This window comes from Numenius arquata, chromosome 1 (assembly GCF_964106895.1).
Source record: "Numenius arquata chromosome 1, bNumArq3.hap1.1, whole genome shotgun sequence".
NCBI lineage: Eukaryota > Metazoa > Chordata > Aves > Charadriiformes > Scolopacidae > Numenius > Numenius arquata.
In genome coordinates this window covers 93,480,386-93,503,591 of record NC_133576.1, presented here as the reverse complement: position 1 = coordinate 93,503,591, position 23,206 = coordinate 93,480,386, and the positions used below count along the sequence as shown (strand labels likewise).

Below are 23,206 nucleotides of genomic sequence, written 5' to 3'. Positions count from 1 at the left end.
TCCAAGTCCAAAAGACCTACCTCATATTTTCATAAATGGACTAGGAGCCCTGTTTTGTCATTAAGAATGTCACTCTGCTGAATGATCCAGCTCCCTTTTTTCTTTTTCCTTGTAACATCAAGGTATTTAGTTTCACTCAAGTCTCAAGGCTGCTATCCCTCTTTAGCGCAGTATTCCTCAGCTGAACTCAAACAGTAGTTTAGCCATCGAAAAATGATGGAAACCTTTTCCGTGTGTTTACAATAGCTGCTATAAGATGAAGTTAAATAAGTAGCATGATAAGTTGTAGGCATGCAGAAACTCAAGACATTTCATATCTGGAAAGAATGTATGAGTGAAATTCAGGCCACTGACTGTAAAAACCTACTCCATGCCCAGTCTAATCCTGCACAAATACTAAATTTTAAGCAATACAACTATGCAATTGGTTGAACTCCAGCACATGAACATGAAGTTCTTGAACTCATCCATGCAGGACCTGGGGATTATAACATTATACTTCAAATATTAACTTATACCAAATGCTAGAAGCAATACAAAGCTCATAGAAGGAAAGAATGCCATGTAAATGCAAGATTTCCCAAGGATTATTGAACAGAAATCCCCTGTGTAAAGAAATCTGGTGTAAGTGAGGGAGACTAATTCAGTTAAAAACCAATCTCATTACACAAAGAAGACAGGTATAAAGATATAGTTGGCTTGTTTTGAAAACGGCAAAGGGTCAGAGGCAAGTACAACAACCATGTTAAATAAAAAAAACTGTAAACACTGGACCAAGTAAGAATCCAGCAACACTATTAACAAAAAAACAGGTAAACTAATTTTTTTTATATTACACATTTGCTATTGCAAAGATTTCAGCAAGCATACAAAAGCAATGAACAGCTAGGGTGTTTCATCCAAGATCAACTCCTATACATTTTCCACAAGAATTATTAGCTGAGGAATGACTACAGAAACAGTCTAGAGACAAATAAAACCAGCTAAATTAAAAGAAAAGAGGAATATCTGCAGTAATGTTAAACATTTGAATCATGAAATGATTTCTTAATAACAAAGTTACTTCTCCTTTTTACTTAAATTTTGAAAATCTGGGAAGTTTTAGATGAGCCCATCAATCTATGAATTACAGAAAACAGTTTCATGCAGTCTTTTCCCTGAATTTTTATTTCCATACCTGATGACTCCTGTTAAGGAGAACAACCATCACCTAAAACAGATGTATCCCACTATCACAAGCACTTCTCAGCTGACAAGATGTCATCGAGCTTTTAGACCCAAGGGATGGGTCTTCGTAAATCTGTCCTTTCCCTTTGCCAGAGCAGCCAGTGCATGTAGCTCATTAGTATCTCCATTCCCTTTCCCCCCACTAGGTCTATCCCAGAGCTTCCCTCCTATGCTCAGTATCTTCAGATGGGGTTGAAAGATGAATCTCGCTGTAGCTGACCTACCAATGAATCTCTCTCTACTTTTCTTCCTTTACTCTCCTAAAGTGTTTCCATATCCCTGCATGCCCTTTCTTCATTGTGCAAAACTGAGAAGTCTCAGTGAAGTGGTTACTCAATGAGACTTCTTAATAAGGTAGAGTCCTTGCAACAACAAACATTGCTGTTGATCTTCAACAGGCAATACATCTCTGAAGAAGAAATGACAAAATATCTAAGATGCTCTGAAGATTCCCCAGTGTAGCCTCTTGTTCACTCACAGCACATTACTATCTGACAATGCTTGAGGTTTGTGTACAGAAGGGAAGTAATATTTAGTAAGTCAGAATGCACAAATGCCCAATATGAATACACAGTGGTGGAGGCGGTCTGTCTTTGGCTGACATGCTAAAAAGAAATCAGTATTTTTGGAGACAGAAAACAAACAGACAAATTGGCTTTCTTCAGAAAAAAAAACCCAGAAAGTCAATACTACAAAATGCAAAAAGAATAACCAAATTTGGTTATATCAAAACAATCTTGTGAAGCTTCTATTGCGGGCCTGCCAAAATATCATAGGAAAAACATACAGACAAAATAATATCACCGAGTCAAGGTGTACTTCTACTTCAGCTATTCTATGGCAATTATGTATATACAGTTAACTGACGGTAAATGAATTAGAAAAAAGACTTCTTCCCCAAGTGGCATTTATTTTTCAGAGTTCACAAACATCGGTATTCTGAGTGTAATGAGTTAAATGCATCAAGAAATGTTGCCTCACTATTCCTGCATTAACCAATTAAGGTTATTCGGACAAGGCTTTACTATCTTTCATGCATCACAATAAGGACTAACACTCAGCTGGGGTACTTCAGATGTCTGTATGAAATTAGTAAATGCTCTAAATTATTCCTTCACTTGTATCCTCCAAGCCGTATCTCTCTATGAAGGGAAACGAGATTCTGAAATTTGATCCTCTAATAAATTAATGCCTAAAGTAGATAGTATAAAACCCCATTTTCTGGACAAAATGCTCAATTTCTCTCATGCAAGTTCAAACCCACCCCTTCCATTTTCTAGGTATTTCCGCTAGAGTTTTTTATTGTGTAAGAAATAAAACATTTCTGCAAGGAAAAGTAAAATAACTGGGCTTTCAACAACCTAGAAAACAAGTGTATTTATAGATAAATCCACTTTCTAATATCAAAACATGAGTTAGATTCAAAAACGGAAATATGAATCAACAGGTCATTTCCTTTTGAAGAAGTTACATTATTTAATCTTAAAAAAGAACAAAATGAAAAAAGAAAAAGCAAGCTTACTTCTTCTTCATCGGGTTCAGCTTCTTCTGTTTCAACAGCTGACATACTAGCAACAGGCTTGTTCCATGCCAACTTTAACTCTTGTCCTTTAAAACGAGATCCATGAATTGCAGCCTAAAACAAGTTTAGACATTTTAGTTATATATTTGGCAGAGGAAAAATTAACTTCAGTAATACTTAAATGCCAGAAATAAACCAACAGTCTGCTTTTTCAAAAGAAAATCCAAGTTGTAATATGTTCATACAGAATTACTGTTAATAGGTTAAAACAAATCAACTGCATTCACTGTGCATGGAATTCACACGTCCTTTCAGGAAAATGATCAAAATACATTCAGAAGAAAAGAAACTTTGAAAATCATAAACCATTTGGTGATATGGGTAACCTACTGAACCAACAGCTTCCTGGGTTTTAGCATTATCTTGATGGGTTCTTCACCTTTCAAAGATGGACACAAAACTGTTAATGCGTAACTTACTGGAAGTACTAAGGCATCCCACAAATACAAATGATTTAATATATTAAAAAAAAAACAAACCCAAACAACTACAAAAAGCCCCTTTGTGATTACAACTTAATCTACTGGAAAACGCTCCACTTCCTGTAAGGCCGTTGTAATTGAAATGTAAAAATTTTTAACTTATGGGATATTCATGCCTTTCTAAGTACCAGCTGCATTAAGTGGCTGCTTTGGAAATAGTATGTTCAAATTAAAGTAACATGAATGAGCATAAATCAGCGTTAGCAACATTCCGAAATAACCGTCACGGTCACAAAAGATTTATAGTACAATCTGAAAGCACAGCATAATGTGAAATGTAGAAACAATTACATGTTCGATGACATCTGAACATGAATTGTGTGATATTAAAGTCCCCAGGTATAAATTTTAAATCTGTACATATAAATTTATGATAAATTTAAAAGATTCTATGCTTATTAAAATGCAGCTCAGGAGCTTTTTGTCCATGGTCTCATCACAATGTCACACAACTAGAATTTTTAAAAGTACTTATACGTGACATTTAGGTCCAGAAACAACTTGTAATCTTTGGAAGAAATTACTACTACATAAAAATGCAACATTTTACAATAGGGAATCCTCCCCTTCCTTCCAGGCTAGAACATATATGGTCATAAAGCCTAGGCCTATTTTCATTTAAGAAGGTAAAATATTAGCTGCATTTACTTCACAATTGGCCTCAACAGAGTTTTTTAATGATTACCTTCTACAATTTCTCCAATTGCCAGTCTTAAAGTCTGCTTTAGTAGTAAACACAGAAATTCCAGTGGAAATATATTTAATAAATGAGAATATCTTAAGGAAAATACAGATTTTACTATATTTGATCAAACACAGTTTTCATAAAATTTTAATTTAAAAATGAAGGTGCAATTAGACACAAAGTCATTTGACAAAAGTTTTAATACCAACTGGAACGTGGATATCTCACACATTGATCATGAATTCTGACCCAGTTAAAATATCCCCACTTTCCAGAGCACATTCTGAATTTTACCTTGAATACAGCTTGAAAACTCCACCTATTCTATTTCAGAATGATTGCAGAAAAACATACTGCTTCTCAAACGCAATGAAATGCATCATAGAAAATAAGAAAAAAAGGGAAAAAAAGTATATAATGCTGACTTCAAACCTCCCACCAAACATAACACCCTTCCCCCCCTGCCCACATCTTTCTTATTCTCTGCGCTACCTTCTTTTCCAGGTGCTTCCTATCTTTACACTTCTATGTTTGCTTCCAAAATACTAAAATTCCCTGCTTTCTGGGTACAGAAATTTAGCTAGGGCTGAAAAGATTCTCCATGCCAATTTTTAGCCAAAACAAGTTTTAACAGTAAAAACTGAATTTTGCTGATAAACAAGTATCCACCTTCAAGATCTTTGTTGTGAATCACACTCCACATGGGAGAAAGTAAAGACTTTATTTTGACAGTTCATAAAAACAGATTATTGTTCCAAGTGATCTATTTTTATTTTCAGGGAAGCAGAAGTACCTCTTAATACTTAGAATATTTCTTATGTAAACTACATTGTGAAAGAATATGAAGCTGCAAAATGAAGTACCCACTGTCAGGAAGTAGCAAAACTAAAATTCCAACCTTAATTCAGTCCACTTGTGAGTATACTAATTCCAACAGCTTTTAACTGTGAGCAGGTGTTTCTTATTCTCCACAGAACTTTCGTTCACTGGTGGACTGTGTTCCTTGTTGTTGTACAGTACTGGTTTTCCCTATCATTCAGTATATACTCTGTATCATTAATTATACTTCCTTTTTTACAGAATAACTGCAATCTCCATACAGTTAGTGCTCATCACTGCTACAACCAAGAGCTTCACAAACAGAATTTCAATGCTTCCATAAAGGATCTGTGGTACATGCATCAAACTGTTTCTCAAAATGTGTAACCATAATGATACTATGAGTGTTCAAAACTATTGTCCCCATTGGCTTAATTTGCACTCTAAATGACAGAAATACTGATAATCAGGTAACTGGTGTCTCAAGATAAAGTATACAAAAAGAGAAGAGTATGGCCAGGTATGAAAACTGTGTTCAAGGAAACTCCGCAAGATGAATTTTGTGAAAAAATAGAAACTATGTGCAAAATATGAATATAAAACGAGATCTTTCCATACAACCATACTGAAAATATGAATCCATTCTTTCTGGAGTCCCTATTATTTTCAGGATACTCCTTCCCAACAGTGATGTAAAGATTTTGAAGAAAAATTAAAGAAAACAGAATGATTTGCAGAACTTGCAGAATGTTCTTCATTTTGCACAGGTTCACATACTGCCTACACCATGGACTGAATAAGGCCCAAGTCCTCCTGAGCCAAATGTACAAACTCCTGATGATACATACATGAGGATGCTGAATTACAACATACCTCAACTCTGGATTTTAATCTCTAAAAGTTACTTCAATAATTCTATGCTTCCATAATTTCCTAAATTTCTATGAAATAGGCTAAAAAATAATTAAGAAAAAAAGCAAATCCCATCACATCACATTACACTGTCACAGGTTTTCGGGCAGAGGTAAATCCAACTGATCCCAAACAAAATATATAGGCTCACTCTGAAGGGTGTCAGTGAAATTTCAGGATGACTGTGAGGGTATCAAGTCTTCAGGTGGAAACAACTGGCAATTAAATAAAGAGAAACCAAGACATCCAGCTGTCAATTCCCAAGTGTATCCTCTTAATGTCTCTCTTACATCCTGTACTTGAGCTTGCTATAAACATAATTTCCCAAGAATTACAGTAATATGCTGTTCTGACAGATTAATTTAACTAGAATAAAACTTTCGTGTCATACTTCTTTTAAAATGTTTTTAAAGAATTAGCAGTATTAAATTTATTCAAATATTGAAGCATAACGTAATTAGGATGCAGTTGAGTGTTGCAGAGTATTTTCAACAAAGATTATACTCACAGCTTCAGCTTCTGCTCTTGTCTTAAAGGTAATCACCGCATGGAGAGAAGAATCATCTATCTGGCAATCTTCAATTTCACCATATTGCTTTTAATAAATAACAAAAAAAAAAAGGCTTAGTGAAATAGTTCTCCATCTCTAAAAATGCTGTCCTAAATCAATGCCCTCAAAATCATGTGAAATTAGAATAGTGTACCTTTCACAGCCTGAATGCCAATCTTTGCAAATAATACAATTAGTTTTACTTGCATTTCTAAAACACAAAAGCGCTGTAATCTCTGGATTTCCCGATTGTAAACATACAGGTAAGAAATAAAATTATGACAGAAAAAGAGGTTCTTCTGCTTCAATACTCTCTCAATCGGCAAAAAGGGATCTTGAGATGATTCCATTAGTCTAGCATGAAACTGTTCTACAAAATATTTACTAGACACAGGGACTGTAGAAAAAGTTTCAAAACTTAACTTGATTTCAGCATCTTAAGAACCTGACCTATCTATTCCTATAATGGTCTCTATGGTATTGCTACCTTTAATGCTGCCATCACTGTAAGCTGCAATGCCCAACATATCTGTATAGGAAGAGTGCACTGCTCATGTGCAGAGTTGTGATATCGTATCACAGAAACAGAAATACAGCTCACTGCATTTCCATGGAATTTGAAGCAAGTTTAAAACAGCAAATGCACAACCTGCAAAATGAAATAATTAACATTTTTTCTCAGTGTTATACTACTAACACTGTGAACAGAATTTGTTGATGCTACTAAGTTTTTTTTGGTAAATATTTTTGTTTGTTGAAGATAGTAAGTTTAACACTCCCTGCAATAAAACCAAAATTTATGACCATAAACTGATAGCAGACAGCAAGATTCTAACAGTGGCAGATTCTGTCTTCATTGTTATATTCTTTGTAGTCACTACAAGAAGTACATAATGAAATGAAAAATATGAAAAGTGACCAGCAAAATTTACTTCAGCAACATTCATAAGTCCGACTAAATCAAAATATACTGCTGCAGATTAAAAGTAAGCTTTTTCTTACACTCATCATTGAGACTGAACTCAGAAGTGTCCTATGGTTGAACAAGTGGATTGCATTGCTTCATTTTAAAGTTTTACGTTCTTAGTTTCACACCAAGTATTTCTGAAGTCATTGCTCAAATGTTCTGTCCATCACACATATCTATGAAAAGTATTTCTGTTCCCCTTGAACAGACACACACATATATATATATAGGTATGTCTAAATGTTTGGTCTGTCATTCATCTCTAGCGAAAATAATGTTGTGCCGTTTATGGGTATGACGGTTCCCTTTTTGTTCCCCTATATACATACAATGCGGTGTTTTTAAGGGGAACAAAATATGTATGTAAATTTTTGTCTGTGTATATATATAGCTCCTGGAAACAAGACACCTTAAAAAATGCAGTATAATAATAGTCTTTTTATTGTTGTGGGTTCCTTGTTCGGTTGGTTTTTGTTGTTGTTGGCTTTTTTTACTTATTTTTAAAAGGACAGACAGGTCCTTGTTGGTTCTTGTTCTTTTGAAAAGCTGCCTGCATGGCTGCCAGACAGGAAATGCTATGTAAACTGACTGGAGTAGAATTTACTGGACTTACTGGCTCTTGGACTTCTAACTTCAGAGAGGACCACTGCAATCAAACATTGAAACATCTCTCTCCCTCACCCTCCTCTCTCCCCCCGCAAAAAAATCAATGGAGGGGGTAGAGAGGACACGACACAGATGAAGATTCACACAATTTATGCCACTAGATATTCTTAGCATTCATTCCACAAAATAAATGATTTTCCTTTTATTAGAACCTTATTTTTATGGAGGATAAGAGATTTATAAATTTATGTTGATTTCTCACTTTATTATATTTGAAAATAAAAATGCTAAAAAATTATGTACATCAGTTTATAATTTTTTAGACTAAAACCACAAAAAAAAGCAGAAAAAGGTCTGACTTCTTAAGCTTACAGCAATGAAAAAACAGGAACCTTTGGCTGCCCTGTCAAGATCTAAATATAGCTGCACAATTCTCATCTTGATTCTTAAATTCAGAAAGTTAGGCTAAAGCATTAAAAAATTTCATTAAGCACTTGTTAAGATACCTCAATAAAGATAAAGAGACTTCAGGCATTGAAAGTTTGGCATTGAATCAATCTTTGTTCTCACCATTCCTTCAGTTACTTTATCTTTCTAGACCTAAAAATTTATAACAATTTTAACACATATCCTGAATAAGTCATTACTTTATATTCCCAAGTTCCTTTCTATTTAAGAAAAAAATCCAAGTCTCGTAAATGCTATGTGATTATAACTAGTTGAATCAATGGTGTAATTTCTCTGTTTCACCTTTTTCTGGTGCATCCTCTTTTCCCATGAACAGGTATATTATGTTAAAGATTCATTCCTAAGTAATATTTCCAGATGAACTGAATCAAGAGACAAGTCATTCAATAGAAGAACGTCACCCAAAGAACAGAAAAAGTGAAATTGCCACATACCGCAAAATGAGGAAGAAGATCTTCTCTATCACTTTCTGTAAATGCAGAGATCTCTAATGCCCTAGGTCGATGATCCACAACTGCATGCACAGGAACTCCTCTGCCTCTACCCCGGCCTCGTATTCCTCTACCTCTGCTACGTGATGCACCCCGACCTCTTGCATGAACCCCTCTACCACGAACGGAAGAAAGAATCCCTCGTTTGGCAGCCTAAGATGTTTATACATAACATATTGATGGATTAAAATTCACAATCTAAATATTTAGACAAAATTAACAAACACATTGTTGTTTCCTAAAAACACATCCCCAAACAAGCCTCAGAAATAGTTGCTTATAGGTCTTAAAATAACAAAAGGCGAACATGTTAGTAACATTAAAAAGCTAATGCTGTTAATTATTAACAGATCAGAAATAGGATGGAAATAGGAAAAAAGAACACAGTATCTGTGAGGATAATTCCTCATAGCAGAAAGGAACTGTGGTACAACACTGAAATGTCATGAACAAATTTTCTTGACATGGTGACTAACTACTTCATTTGTTTCTTTATCTCTGTCTTTTCATTTGTCTCTCATAGTCCATCCAAAACTTTTATTCTGACCAGAATTTATGCAGCAGTATAGATTCTGGCCACAGAATTGTGAGGTATGAAACAGAGACTCTAATGAGCACCTCCAAGGACTAATTATTTGCTAAAAATTTGTCTCTGTGTATTCACTAATTTCCATTCCCACAATACCTGCGTATCCCTTCTAAAGAACTGGCATGTACTCTCCAGGAAAAGTCAAAAGGCCGATGACAGTATCTCTGACAGCCATTTAAAAAGTAATTTGCAAAAGTTATTTTAAGTTTCAAAAAAGCACTTTCAAGGATTTAATTTCAGCATTTATACAAAGAAAAGAAGTATCATTTCAAACCCAAATAGATCTGATGTAGGAATCAAATGTTTAATGAAATCACCGTAACAATGTTTTTAACATACTGTACAGTGTTTACAACTCAAGCACTGACAGTACTACTTTAACGCATGCCAGTGGTTATCATCCATGAGGAGATCAATCTTTTATGGTTTTATTAATGAAATTATTCAGATAATTATACAATAGTATATAGTCCACTTTTTATTTTTTGTAAAGAGAATCCTGTGGGGTTTGGTGTTGGTTTGTAGGGCTTTTTTTTAAACATTTTAAAATGGTTAAATGAATAATCCAGAAAGTTAAAGATTGTGCTGACTCAACAATCAAGCTGTATTACACATTTTGGGTTTTCTCACAGTAACACCAGGGCCACCTGGAACAGAACAGCAGGTTATAAGCCACAGAAGCAACACATGAATACTGCAGGAGTTAAAGTCACAAAGACAATGTGTGAATAAGTTTTTCTAAAGAATTTGTAAGAATATGAAAAAAAAAAAAAATCAAACAAATAGCAAGGGAAAAAACTCCATATCCCTCTTGTAAATTATAATTAATTATTACAAGGGATTAATAATTATTAATTGTAAATTATTGTAAATTATACAAGGGATATATTTCATGCTATTCCTTGAAACATAGAGGTGTGCTTTACCAATAGCCCTGTTTTTCTTCATCCTTTGATCAGTATTTGCTATTAACTAGCAAAAATTATTTTCCTAAAAAAGCTACAATTTTTTTTACAACTCAAAATACAAACAGACTGAATGAGAGATGGAGTAGGATTAGCACACTAACTACAGTATAACTTTATCTTGAACGAGCACCTACTTTTCTACTGCTATTTTACAGATTATTCAATTCACATATTTTCTAGAATGTACGATTTATAAATAAGCTTCCAGTAAACCTATGAAATACTATTCACCACCAAAATACATATTGTTAACATAAGCTTTTACGTTATCTCTATTCAATTGGCTTGCCTAACAGACCTATTTTCACAATTAGCAAAGCTGCATAACAACGCAGTTTTAAGGTAAGATTTTAATGCAACTTAGCCATATGTATATGCACTGTGTTCACATGTAGTTAATACATAAGACATGACCAAACTTCATTAACACAAGAGGGATTTAAGCGACACAGCAGCCTGCTTAACAGTAAAAAGAGATAAGATTATCATGCAATTAAGCAGATATTACACAATCATATAGGCAAGACAGAGCAATATAACACAGAATAACATCAACAGCATTCAGAATTTCTCAAAGTAAGACATAGATATGAAGAATCCTGCATAGCCTTCTGAATTTTTTTTAAAAGCAAGTACTTCAAGAAAAAGCGTGTTTCTATATATTGAACATTTCTGAAACACTGTATTTCCTTTTATTAAGTCCTCCTTCTCTTGAAACCAATGCTGTAGTAATATTACTTTTCACACTTCAGCCTTTTTGATTAATCTCATTAGGAGTAAGCTAACACTTAAGAATAAAAGATCAAGCAGTGTTTTTAACACTTCTGTATCAAACACACCACCTACAGGCAACAATTTAAAAACACTCCACGCTCTCAAGGAAATATTGCTACCACATATCTAAAAAATATCATGTCATCTAAATAGATACAGAATTTAAATAGATGAATAATCAAAATTAAAGACAATACTATTTCTGTACCTCAGTAGAATTCAGAAACTGATTTTTTTTAAATATTATTGCTAAATGCCTCCATTTACATGCAACTTAATATTGCACTCTGGAAAAAATAGTTTATGATACAATACACAAGATAATAAAACATATATGAAAATATATGATTAGAGTTAATTGCTACAAAAGAAGAGACAAACATACTTCCAGCTGTAGTTCTGTATATTTTCGTCTTAATTCAGTAACTTCCTCCCCAGCTTGCATCTTCTTGTATAAATCCAGTTCAGTATCTAGTAACTCTTTCTGCATCTAAGAAATCGTTATGGTAAATTATTAGTTCCACAGTTCACATTCTCTACTGAGGAAAAAAAACTTCCAACAAACGCCAAGAATCTATTGCTAGGCTCCTATCAGCGGGCTATTTCAGAAATACACAGAGACTTAAGGATTGGCCAGTACTGGCCTCCAGGTAAGGTAGAAATCTGCCACAGCACCCCTATCTGCAAAACAAATTCCTAGAAACTCTAAGGAAAGGGAATTTGAAAACTAGCAGCTGTAGTGAAATTTTAAGCTTAACCAAATTTTGGCTTATTAATTCAGATCACAGCTGTAGCTCTGCAGGTATACTGCTTACTATGCTAGCTTTACACCTTCAAAAACAAACCAAGCAGAAGCTTAGGAGACTGCTTGGCAAGATAAAAACTTCAGTGTGTAGTAGTATGTTTCTGAGCTTGGTGATGTCAAAGCTTTTGAACTACCACACAAAGCCAAAGCCAATGGAATTTTTTCTAAACTAGAGATACACAAAATAGAAAATGCAAAATTATATGGTATTGATGATGCGATAAAAAGATTCTATAAAAAAAAAGAGCAGTACAATTATGAATGAATACAAAACCTATGATCAGTAATGAGAAAAAGCATTTAAGCTTATCACTATTACGTAATTGGTAGTTCTGTTCAGACCACAGTAGAAAAAACAGAGCAACAAGACCTCCTCTAACAAAAGGTTGGTCTCTGATGCACCCGGAGTTGCCTTCCAGCACACAGTACCTTAAAAAAAAAAATATTAGAAAGTTCAAAAATTAATATGAAACTGAAAGGTGTCTCTGAACCCAAATTTTGACACGTTCATTGCAACCACTGAGGCACAGGTGCTGGTACAGGTGCAGGAAAGGGCTTTACGTGACCATGAAAATTTTATTTGAAGTTCTGTTCCAAATTGGAAGCTTTTTTTCTTTCTTTCTTTTTTTTTTTAATGGAAAAAACAGCAGCCACATGTTCCAGTGACATCACAAATGAAGGATAAAATTATAGATGATTGTGAAACAGTTTTACATTTACACCCGTTGATTCAAAACCACAGCATGTAATGTATTCAAAGGCTGGTTGTCAAGAGATGAAGGTTTCGCAGTTGTGACAGTTGGAAACCAAGTATCACCACTGAATGATAAAGAAGGGGCTTTTTGTTTCTTTGTTTTTTTCCTGGAAGCTTTAAAAGAAAAAGAGCTGGATTATTCAACTGGCAACTTCAACCTGAACCCCTTTCAGCCCCATTTTCTGATTATCTACAGCAACCACAGAAAAAAAAAAAAAAAAAGTCCATTATCTCCCGCATAATGGTTTTCAAAGTTTTCAAAATTGGAAACTCTTTCTCTCAAATCCCACTGTGTTGCAACACATCAGTGACACCACAAAACAAGCACGTCTGAAGTTTAATAACGACTAGCAGTCAGAACTCACAAAGCAGCCAGTGACGTGGGCGTTGGAAAGAAAGTCTCAAGACTTTTGAGGTTTATTTCTAGTGCTCTTAATGTTGATTTCTCTTTTATAGAGCTGTGCCAGGTCTCAAGGAGAAAATACCTCCTTTAAGACACACCAAGAGGCAGCAAAGGTTTCTGCCCTCGGGGGGAAGAGTATTTTGTGTTCTGCGTGAACTGGAACAAGACAAAAATAGGTAAAGATAATGGCACAGTCACATGGGCCTCATTCACCTAATGCTTCAAGTCTGCAGGGTCTTCTGAGCTGCCCAGGTTTTAAATGCTAAGCAAATGCAAAAGAAGTCTGCAAAGAGCAAAGTCTTTCAGAAAATTGTCAAAAGTTGTACATTTTAACTGAAGGCTCTCTTAACTCCTGGCTTTCGCAAAGGTCAGATGGGACTGATTGTTTTCTCTCTTTCAAATGTTAACAAAACAATGCTTATGTATAATGCACGTCTCCCTGAGAGGAAAGCTATCGATAAAATCAACTTTTCTACAGTTTGGATATTTTGTCCACTATGAGATGTGTTTGCTTAAAGTGTTTCTTCACACATTCTTCCCTTCTAGTACAAGGGAAATGGAAAACCAACTCCAGAACTTCATTAAAACTAGAATTCATATTAGCATATTGCCTCACTTCACTAAGCAAAACCAACAATCACACAAGGAAGTGGTGGACCAGGCTGCCAAGTAAAGGGCAATGTGGGCAGAGGAGATCTCAAGATCAAGAAAACAGGGCTGAAGGGCAATCAGCTCAAGCATTACACATACCAATCCACACAAATGAGGGAGGACCTACAGAACAGTATCGTTTGTCTTCTGGGAAATCAGTGCCTCTCTGAAGAGCCTGTACATTAATACACACAACATGCGAAACAAAGAAAGGAATTAAGATGTCTGTGTGCAGTTACAGGGCTACAGTCTCACTGAGACTACAGAAACATCACAGGAAAACTCACACGACTGGAATGCTGCAGTGCATGGATATGGTCTCTTACGGCAGGACAAGCCAGGATGGCGAGGAGCTGGAGCTGCCTTTGACAGTGCAGCTCTGCCTGGATACAGATCAGATGATGAGCCAGTCAAAAGTTTATAAATCAGGATTAAGATGGCAGACCAACATGAGTGAGGATGCAGTGAGTGTGTACTATGCACTGCCTGATCAGGTAAAAGAAGTAGATGAGGCCTTCTTCAGACAATTGGAAGAAGCCTCCTGTTTGAAGACCCTGGGCCTGGATATCTGCTGGAACGGCAGGATGATTTCAAGAATCACATCTTCCAAGTTTCAGAGTGTGCACAGAATAAAGCAAAGGTGACAGGAGGCCTGCCTGCATGAACAAGGAGCTTCTAACAAAACTTAAATCCAAAAAACAAGGTGTACAAGAGATAGAAGCAGGGTCAGATCACAGAAGAAATATAGAGAAACTGTCTGAGCATGCAGATACTGGTTTGGAACGCCAAAGCCCGTCTGGAGTTGAATCTGGTTGGACTCCATGATCTCAAAGGTCCCTTCCAACCAAGAAGATTCTGTGGTGAGGGGAGTGAGGAACAAGAAGGCTTCTGTAGGCCTATCAGCAGCAAAACACTGTACTGTGAAAAAAATGGGCAGACTGCTGAATGGGAAAGGGGACCTCACAACAAAGGACACAGGAACAGTCAAGCTACTCAATAACTCCTGCTCCTTAGTCTTTACTGGAAAGACTTGCCTTCTGCAATATCAAATCTCGAGAACACTGGAAAAGGCTGGAAGAAGGCAGACTTACCTTTATGGGAAGAGAATCAAGTCAGGAAACATTTAACAAACTGGACATACACAAATACCTGTGACCCAATGGGATGCAACCATAAGTATAGAGGGAGCTCACTGATGTCACTGCAAAGCCAATCTCAACTATCTTTGAAAGGTCATGGCATCTGGGAAAGGTTCCTTGGGACTGAGAAAAAGCAAATGTTACTCTGGTCTTCAAGAAGGGGAAGGAGATATGGGGAACTACATGCTGGTCAGCCTCACCACAATCCCTGGGAAGATGAAGGAGCAACTAATCTTGGAAACCATTTCCAAGCATATTAAGAACAAGAAGGTGACTGGGGAAAGGGAAGGAGAAATCATGCTTGACCTTAAGAGCTGCCTACAATGAGATGACTGGCTTAGTGGACAAGAGCACGGTAGTGGAATTTGTTTATCTTGACTTCAGTAAGGCTTTCAATAGTGTCGCCCACAAATCCTCACAGCCAAAAGGGTGACATACTAAATAGACAGGTAGATTATGAGATAGTCTGAAAATGGACTGAACTGCTGGGTTCAGAGGATTCTGATCAGTGGCAGAAAGTCCAGCTGGAGACCAGTCACTAGTGGTGTAGCCCAGCCATCAATATTGTTTAACATCTTCATTAGTGACCTGGATGGTCAGAGTGTGCCCTCAGCAAGTTTGTGGACAATACAAAATTCGGAGGAGTGTCTACTATACCAGCTGGTTGTGTTTCCATTCAGAATAATCTTGACATGCTGGAGAAACGGGGCAGGAGGAACCTCCTGCACTTCAACAAAGGGAAATGCTAAGTCCTGCACCTGGGGAGGAATAACTCCAGCCACCAGTACAGGTTGCGGGCTGCCCTGATGAAGAAGACTTGAGGTGTCCTAGTAGAGAAGTTGAACATGAGCACAGTAGTGTGTCCTTGTGACAAAGAAGACTGAAAGCCTCCTGGGCTGCATTAGGAAGAGCACCACCAGCAGGTCAAGGGAGGTGATCCTTCTCTACTCTGCAGTGGTGAAGCCACATACAGAGTGATGTGTCGAGTTCCAGGCTCCCCAGCACCAGGGAGACAAACTGGAGAAAGTGCAGTGAAAGGTCACAAGACGATTAAGGGACTGGAGCAACTACTATACGAGCGGAGGCTGACAGAGCTGGGATTGTCTGACTTCAGGATGAGAAGGTGGCAGGGGGACAGGATCTTATCCATGTGTATAAATACCCTGTGTGGATGAGTAAGACATCCAGACTTTCTTGGTGGCACGTGGTGATGGAACAAGATGATCCCCAAACATCCTTTCCCATCTCAACCATTTTGAGAAGTTTTGTGTTATCAGACTATTTTCTTGTCCGCTTTAAGAATTTCCTGGCCCACTCTCAGGGTAAAATAAGAGTCATGGGTTAAAATGCTGCATTCACAATTTTCTAGTCAAGAATTTACCAAGATCTCATGATGCAACTTGCTTCTTCATTTCTATGGGTCTGGATCCTTTCTCTCGCATGTGACACGACCCACAACCACCATTATTCTTGGATCAAAACTGTTATAACCTATTCTTCCTGCTCAAATTTATGAAGCACTGAGCACTACCAGCAGAAGAGTATTTCTGAAAAACATGAAGCTTTAACAATCAAATGCAGCTTTGAAAATATTCCCAATTTCTATGGTTTTTGTAGTTCAAATTCACTCTACAAGTAGGTAACTTCCATCAGACCTCTCAGAAACATTTTCTCACCGAACAACGTCTGTTCTCTTTCAAAAACATTAAGAAAAATCTCTCTCTCAAAAAAAGAAGAGTATTAGTATTATAGTAGTCTCTGAATTTTGGAACGATTACTGTTAGTTGCCCCTCTAAAACACAGTAGAGTATTCCACTGCAACTGAAATTGTTTGAAGAGGTATAAAATGACTTCCAAAAAGTATATTTTATGCCCATTTTCAGGATAAAAATATGCTGCTTCAACTTTTTCCTGACTGACAAACGATGTAGGAAGCTACAGTGAGTACATAGAGGTCATTTCAATATTTCTTTTTGATATTTCTTTTCAAAACTGTACATCACTGTAATTTACACTGCAGTTACTTTTAATGCCTATATTTCTATGTAAAATAAAGCAGTAGAAATGCTGTTTCAAAACGAAAACTAATGATCCATTTAAATTAAATCTGGGTTGTAGTGTTACACCAGCTTTTTAAAACAGAATCCCAAACATTAGAAGAGAAGACAAAGCATTCTGAATATTTAAGAACTGAATGAAAACAGCAATAAGATCAAGGCTTCTTTTCCAGTCTTCTACAGGAAAATATACTGTACAATATCTGCCCTTTTATTAATATGCACTTCCTCACTTGATAAAGCAAGCAAAGCTTGTAATGTATTTAGAACACCACATTAGTATCTTAAAATGTTATTTCTCGAAGTATCGCTTAATTCTTAATCACCTTAGGACCCGTTTTGGAACAAATACTTCTATAAAAAGCAAAATACTGCATTTTAAAAAGGTAATATAATTGCATCTTTAAACAGCTGGGAAACCAGTTATGGCCATTTATTAACAAGAATGATAGCAGAGGAGGGAAACTCGTCTCATAGATACAACCCAAACATGGGTAGCTGGATCAAAGGAAAACTGACCAGTATAATCTTCAATCTAAAAAGATTCATATACTGAAAAGTTTCACAGACATTAAAAAAAAAACCTGCAAATTATGTACCAGTACAGTAGTCAACTAGTTTCATGAAGCAGTTTGTTTTGTGTATTAAACCTGACTAGAAGATACCTGTGTTGCATAATAGTAATCCTTTTGCATAGGAAATACTATTTTCATGATTTCTATTACAAATTTAAGAAAGCAATAGACTATACACAAAAGACTGAATGAAGTAAAGAAGATTTGGTTGTTTTGGTTTTTTTTGATTTTCCAAATTATGTAATATCTACGTAACAGTGGATAAACGTTTTAGACAACAGCGTGGTTTTAAAATTCATTATGTTCCTTCAAAAAGAAGGCAAAACCCAATCTCACTTCAAAGACTACTTCAAAATTAAACCAGTATGGTTCTCAATACTGCTGATGTGACTGCATATTTTTATTCTGCTGACATAAGCACATGAATCCATCCTACTAAAAAGCTGACCAAAACTTGAGTACCTGAGTCTTAGTTTTCATGCTTTTTAAAGGAGCCCCTCCTCCTGGTGATACACCTTTTAATTCATCCTTTAACTTGGTGATGCTATTAGTCAAAATTTCCAGGGTCTTCATGATTTCTGCTTTGTCTTCTGACTTCATGGCTTTATTCTTCTCCAGCTTTGAAATCAGCATCTGTCCAATTTAAAATAAATAAAAATTATAAATATTTTACTTAGCAACTATTCTAGATCTGTCCAGTGCTCATTACAACTAGTGGAAAAACAGAATACTTCATTTCTTTTGCTGTGATCTTCAAACTCAACATATAGGGCTTTTAACAGCTTTGTCTGAATCTCCGATTAATTCATTTTTGCCTTTTTCTCCTCCTAAGCCTGAGTGCAGTCACGCATACTTTTCTACATCAATCTCTCCTGCTTTTGTCAAGTGGAACTCTCAGGCTTTCCCTTCTCCCAAAAAACATAAGCATTTTGCACCTAAATTAGGCAATTTCAACTAAAATTGCACCTAAATTACGCAAGCTTGTAGTTGAAGTGAACTAACAAGACAAGTTAGATCAAAACTCTAAACTTCAAATGATGTGATAACACCATTCTAAGAGAATACTTACTCTATAAGTCAGTTTTGTAGCTCATGTTTACAAATTCTGAAATATTTTAAAGTGAACTGAAATTTTACAACTGAATTGCTGACTTTCTTTACTGCTAACGTTTTACCTTCTGTGTTTCAATGTGCTTCTCTAAGATCTCTTGCTTCTTTTTTCTCACATCTTGTTGAAGTCGTAATGCTTCCTAGAAGCATAAAAAAATTACATAAAGTTTCTAGATTTTGAAAAACAATGCCAGAAGAATAATATACTATACCTGACAACTAAACAGTAGTAACATACAATAACAGGAAAAATTAGTAACAGAAACTCAAGGTACTAATAGGCAATATTTCAAATTATGTTTTGGAAAACAATGCATCACCAAATTAGGGAAGGATCTAGTGATCTTTCTTAGTTAGATCTGTGCTGAGAAGACTTCATTTTTAATTATATACACATTAACCCCTTACACAACTTCACTGAAAGCTGAAAGGCAATACAATACACTACTGCAAGAAGTACAATACAAGAGTTCAAACGTGCAAGGACAGTATCTCGAGAGGAACTGTAAATCAAGTCCGTCAATTAAAACACACTCTCCAGTACAGTTACAAGCAAAAAGAAGATACATTCTATTTTCTAAAATCAAAATGTTACCCAAAGAAAACCACCTCTTTTGTGTCTGACTACTAGAACTTGGAAGTGACAAGTACTACCACTCAATCTGCTAAAAACAGTCTTGACATTGCAATGGGCAAAAGAAAAATTAAAATTGAAACTGATAAACTTGTGAAAAACTGCACTCAGAAGGAGGTGTCACAGCTCCTACTAATGCTGCTTGAGAGAAAGCAATTGCATCTTGCTCTCAGATACATAATGTAGAAGTCTTAGATAGCAGGATACTTGCAGAAATCACGAACTTTGATATCAACATATTTAATGGGCTAGAGGAGAGGCAGAAGATTATTTTGCACCTCTAGATCAACAATCAACTGGGATCAGACTGCAAGAGGATTATCTTATACGAAGAGTGTAAATGCACAACAGCCATAAAAAAAGAAATAGCAATAAGGTTTCTGTACATCTTCCCAAATACTGACAAATTCTGCTGCATGAATTGTTAGTTTTGCAATATAGTGTGCAATCATTTTTCTGAAGGGAAAGGGAAGATAAGACATGGGGATGAATGCTAAGAAAAACTAGGGAGACAGGAGGAAAGGAGGGAGTCCCACAATATCATGTTTTTCCACAGGTAATATTATAATGTAATAGAAATCTCTGAAGAGAGGAAGGAGAACAAGAGCACATGAAAGAGAGCCAATCACTTAGCATGTCTTCAGTGTCTTCTCTCAAAAAAAACCCTACAGCTGTTACGATGAGTCAATAATTTTATTAAAAGCTTTTTGCCATTTCACAGGCACTTAGTGTCTTAACTTGAAAGCTAAAAGCTTTCATTCTGAAAAACACGTTTCAAGGGACAAATATGAAATAAAATCCCCAAATTAGTAGTGATTTCTTTAAAGTCTAGACCAATGCCACAACTGACCAGCAGCTACAAACTGCTATTTCAAATTATATTAGACATTACTTACAGAAGTTTACCAATGGGCGAAAATCTTTGTTTAATGGTTATACTGTTTTTAATAGTTATGTTTGAATCTAACTTAGCGTTGAACTCTTAATTTGTCCTATATTTAGTTTTCCTAAGTGATAATAAGCCTGAAAAAGGAGCTTTACTGGGGCTCTTCTGAAAAATTCTAAGTAAGCTTAACTACAACTGAGTGACCTATGCAAGTCCAAATGCATTTTTGTTGCACTTCCTCTTTAATATTAAAAAAAAAAAAAAAAAAAAAAAGAGAGAAAACTTAGTACTATGCAAAAAACAAAAATGGATGCTGGGGTACTACAGTTTGGAAACAAGAAAATGCAGAGTCATACAGTTCTCAGCTCTCTCAAGTGAAGAAAGAATTTTGGTCACAAGTGCAAAATACACTAAGAATAAAGGCCAGTTCCAGAAAGGCTTAAGAGAGGAACAGTGACTATATTATAGTCCCTTCTCACTCACAATAGACAATTCCTGCCTCAACACGGAGTCTCCACTGCCAGGATAAAGTGTTTCACATTTTGAACTTCTAGAGAGTTTTAAACCTGCTTGGACTGCCTGAACGTACATTGAAAAAGTAACAAAACACCACTGAATTTTCTTGTCCTTCGAAAAGAAACCGTTATAAGTGAATTTAATCTTGTAACTAGTTTCGCATATGCTCTTCAGATGACTATACATAGTGCACTATCTCTAGTGGTCACAAGTTCCCAATCTAGGTCCATTTTATAAAGAAGCATATTTAATTTACCTGTTTTTTCTTCTGTGCTTCATTAGAGTCTAGCACGGAAGTGGAAACAACAGGCAAAGATTTCTGTGCTGCCTTCAAAGCAGCAGGGTTGTACACAGTTTTTGTCAAGCCAGTAGAAGTGGATAAAACCTATAGGAGGAAATCATTTTATTTTTTTGCCAGTGAATTTCAATTATTTTTTTTTTAAAAACGAGTGCTTAAAAAAAAATAAGCTTCTTTTGTCTATTTTGATGATATGGAATATAAAAATTTGGTGTAACAATTATATTTGGAGTTGCTGAAGTTAAACAATTTTTAAAGAGGCAGTACCATATCAGATATATAAGAATTATAAACATCAGACTATAAATCCTTTCCATTGAGATTTTACATGTACTTCCAAGTTTCAAATACATAGCATTTTATGTATTTGAGCATAATTAAGGAAACAGAAGACTGAGACTTTCGCAAGAATAACTGAAAAAGTTTTTTTGTTTTAAAGTTTAAAATACATTTTTTCATGGCTGCATGAATTTTCCAAGCAAAAATTCAACATAATTTTAGCGACTAAGGTCCAAAGTAGATACAATAGTTCCTTTTCATATGCAGTTTGTGCAAATTAGAGCTTGCACAATCAACAAGAAGTAACTCTAGTACAGGGAAGTCTTCAACATTGTACAGCAAAGAAAGAGACTCCTGTCTCTGTTCTCTTTCCTACAGTTGTGATGAGGTATGAAAATTTCTCCATGACTTACTAAGAACACAGTTGTCTGCTTTACAACCTCTCTAAAGTATACTATGTACATCTTCACAAAATGTGAAGATTTGGACTATTCCGTTTTCTTATCACATTGCTTTAAGGACATTTTGGCCATGTCAGTATTGAAAAAACATCCATGGCTAAGTGCTGTAGATAATACAGGCATAATCTTGTCCACCTTGTTAGCAAATCCCAGCAATTATGCAATTGGTATCATTTCCAAGAGTTTAAGAATACTTAATGTATATGTGGAAAATTAAAAGATGCATGCAGAGTCTATTGGTCATCATGCACTCCATAAAATAGACACAATGCCCACCAACAGGAGAAAAGAAAAAAAGAGACAGCCAAGAAAGATTAGAAAGACAGAAGAGATGAAGATATCAGAAGAATTTACAATAGCAACACTTCATATAGAAGCTTTTGACTTCATCGCACTACTTATACTATTTCTTCCCACAGCAAAGTATCTTCTAGAGTAGGCAGTGCAGAGATAAGAACAAAAAAAAAACAATGAAGAAAAAAAATCAAAGCATGTTATGGGGTATTATAAAAGGTGATATAAAATGCTCTAAGCAGGTAATTGAAAACGAGATGAAGGAAATTTTTTAACTTATTAAAGCACATTAATATATGCATATCCCAGTTACATAGTTCCTATTACAAAATAGGTTTAGGACAGGCTACATCACAACAGAGGACCAAGTCAAATCAAAAATATTGACACGCTCCTTTTGCCCTGAACTGTCTTCATGGCAGAGTGAACCATGCTTTCTCATCTTTTAATACAAGGAGAGATGCCACAGCAGATGTACCTGCATCAACTAATACAGAACAAGAAGGAACACATTAGTGTCTTCTAAATCTCTTAATACTATTCAAGAGAAGGAATAGCGTGAATACCTTTACAAGTTAATAAATTGTGAGTCCCTATACAGACTTTGAAAGGCCCCACGATGACTGTTTCATCTCCTTTTCCTCCTGCTCTTTGGGAAGCACAGCTACCTACTTTCTTACTGGAAAGTTCTTGTCAAACCATGCACTCAGTCCGAAGCAGAAAAACATCTAGGACATGACATCTATGTTTTTTGACAGCTGCAAATCTTTTTATGTCTAATGGTTTATAGAGCATTATCACTGTAAACTAAGCAAGGTATTTCCTTGTAAAGGGACAGCAACACACAAAAAAAAGGTCAAACAAAGTTTCAGAACCCTACTAAAAACAACTAAGGAAACTGCTGCTTCACAACCAGTCCAGTGAACAGCCTAGCAGCTGATCAAATTCAGTCTGTACTATAAGACAACACAGCAGAAAAACATTTTAGCATGACTTTTTTCTCTGTAGAATAGTGTTTCAGGGTAATTCAACCCTTTTATTCAAAAGTATTTCCATTCAAACTCAAGCAGACTTCCTATTTCTAAAGTAAGCAGACAGCATGTATGTAAAATGCAGTTCAGGAAGACACAGTAAGATATTTATCTGCAACTAATTTAGGGTAACAAGAATGCAACTAATCAAACCAACGACAAAATACTGGCAAGAAGACAATATCAACGTATT

The 23,206-nt window shown here is 35.7% G+C and overlaps 1 protein-coding gene across 4 annotated transcripts in view; it reads right to left on the bottom strand.

The window, feature by feature from the left end:
• RBM26 (RNA binding motif protein 26) overlaps nt 1-23,206 on the bottom strand; it is a 55,884-nt gene that overhangs the window by 2,499 nt on the left and 30,179 nt on the right. For all 4 annotated transcript variants that reach the window (XM_074160245.1, XM_074160260.1, XM_074160268.1 and 1 more), the window contains 7 exons: nt 20,907-21,035; nt 18,680-18,754; nt 17,967-18,137; nt 11,506-11,610; nt 8,733-8,942; nt 6,216-6,302; nt 2,750-2,863 (listed from right to left, as the gene is read on the bottom strand). In XM_074160245.1, the coding sequence (XP_074016346.1) occupies nt 2,750-2,863; nt 6,216-6,302; nt 8,733-8,942; nt 11,506-11,610; nt 17,967-18,137; nt 18,680-18,754; nt 20,907-21,035 (891 nt within the window). The remainder of the gene's footprint in view (nt 1-2,749; nt 2,864-6,215; nt 6,303-8,732; nt 8,943-11,505; nt 11,611-17,966; nt 18,138-18,679; nt 18,755-20,906; nt 21,036-23,206) is intronic.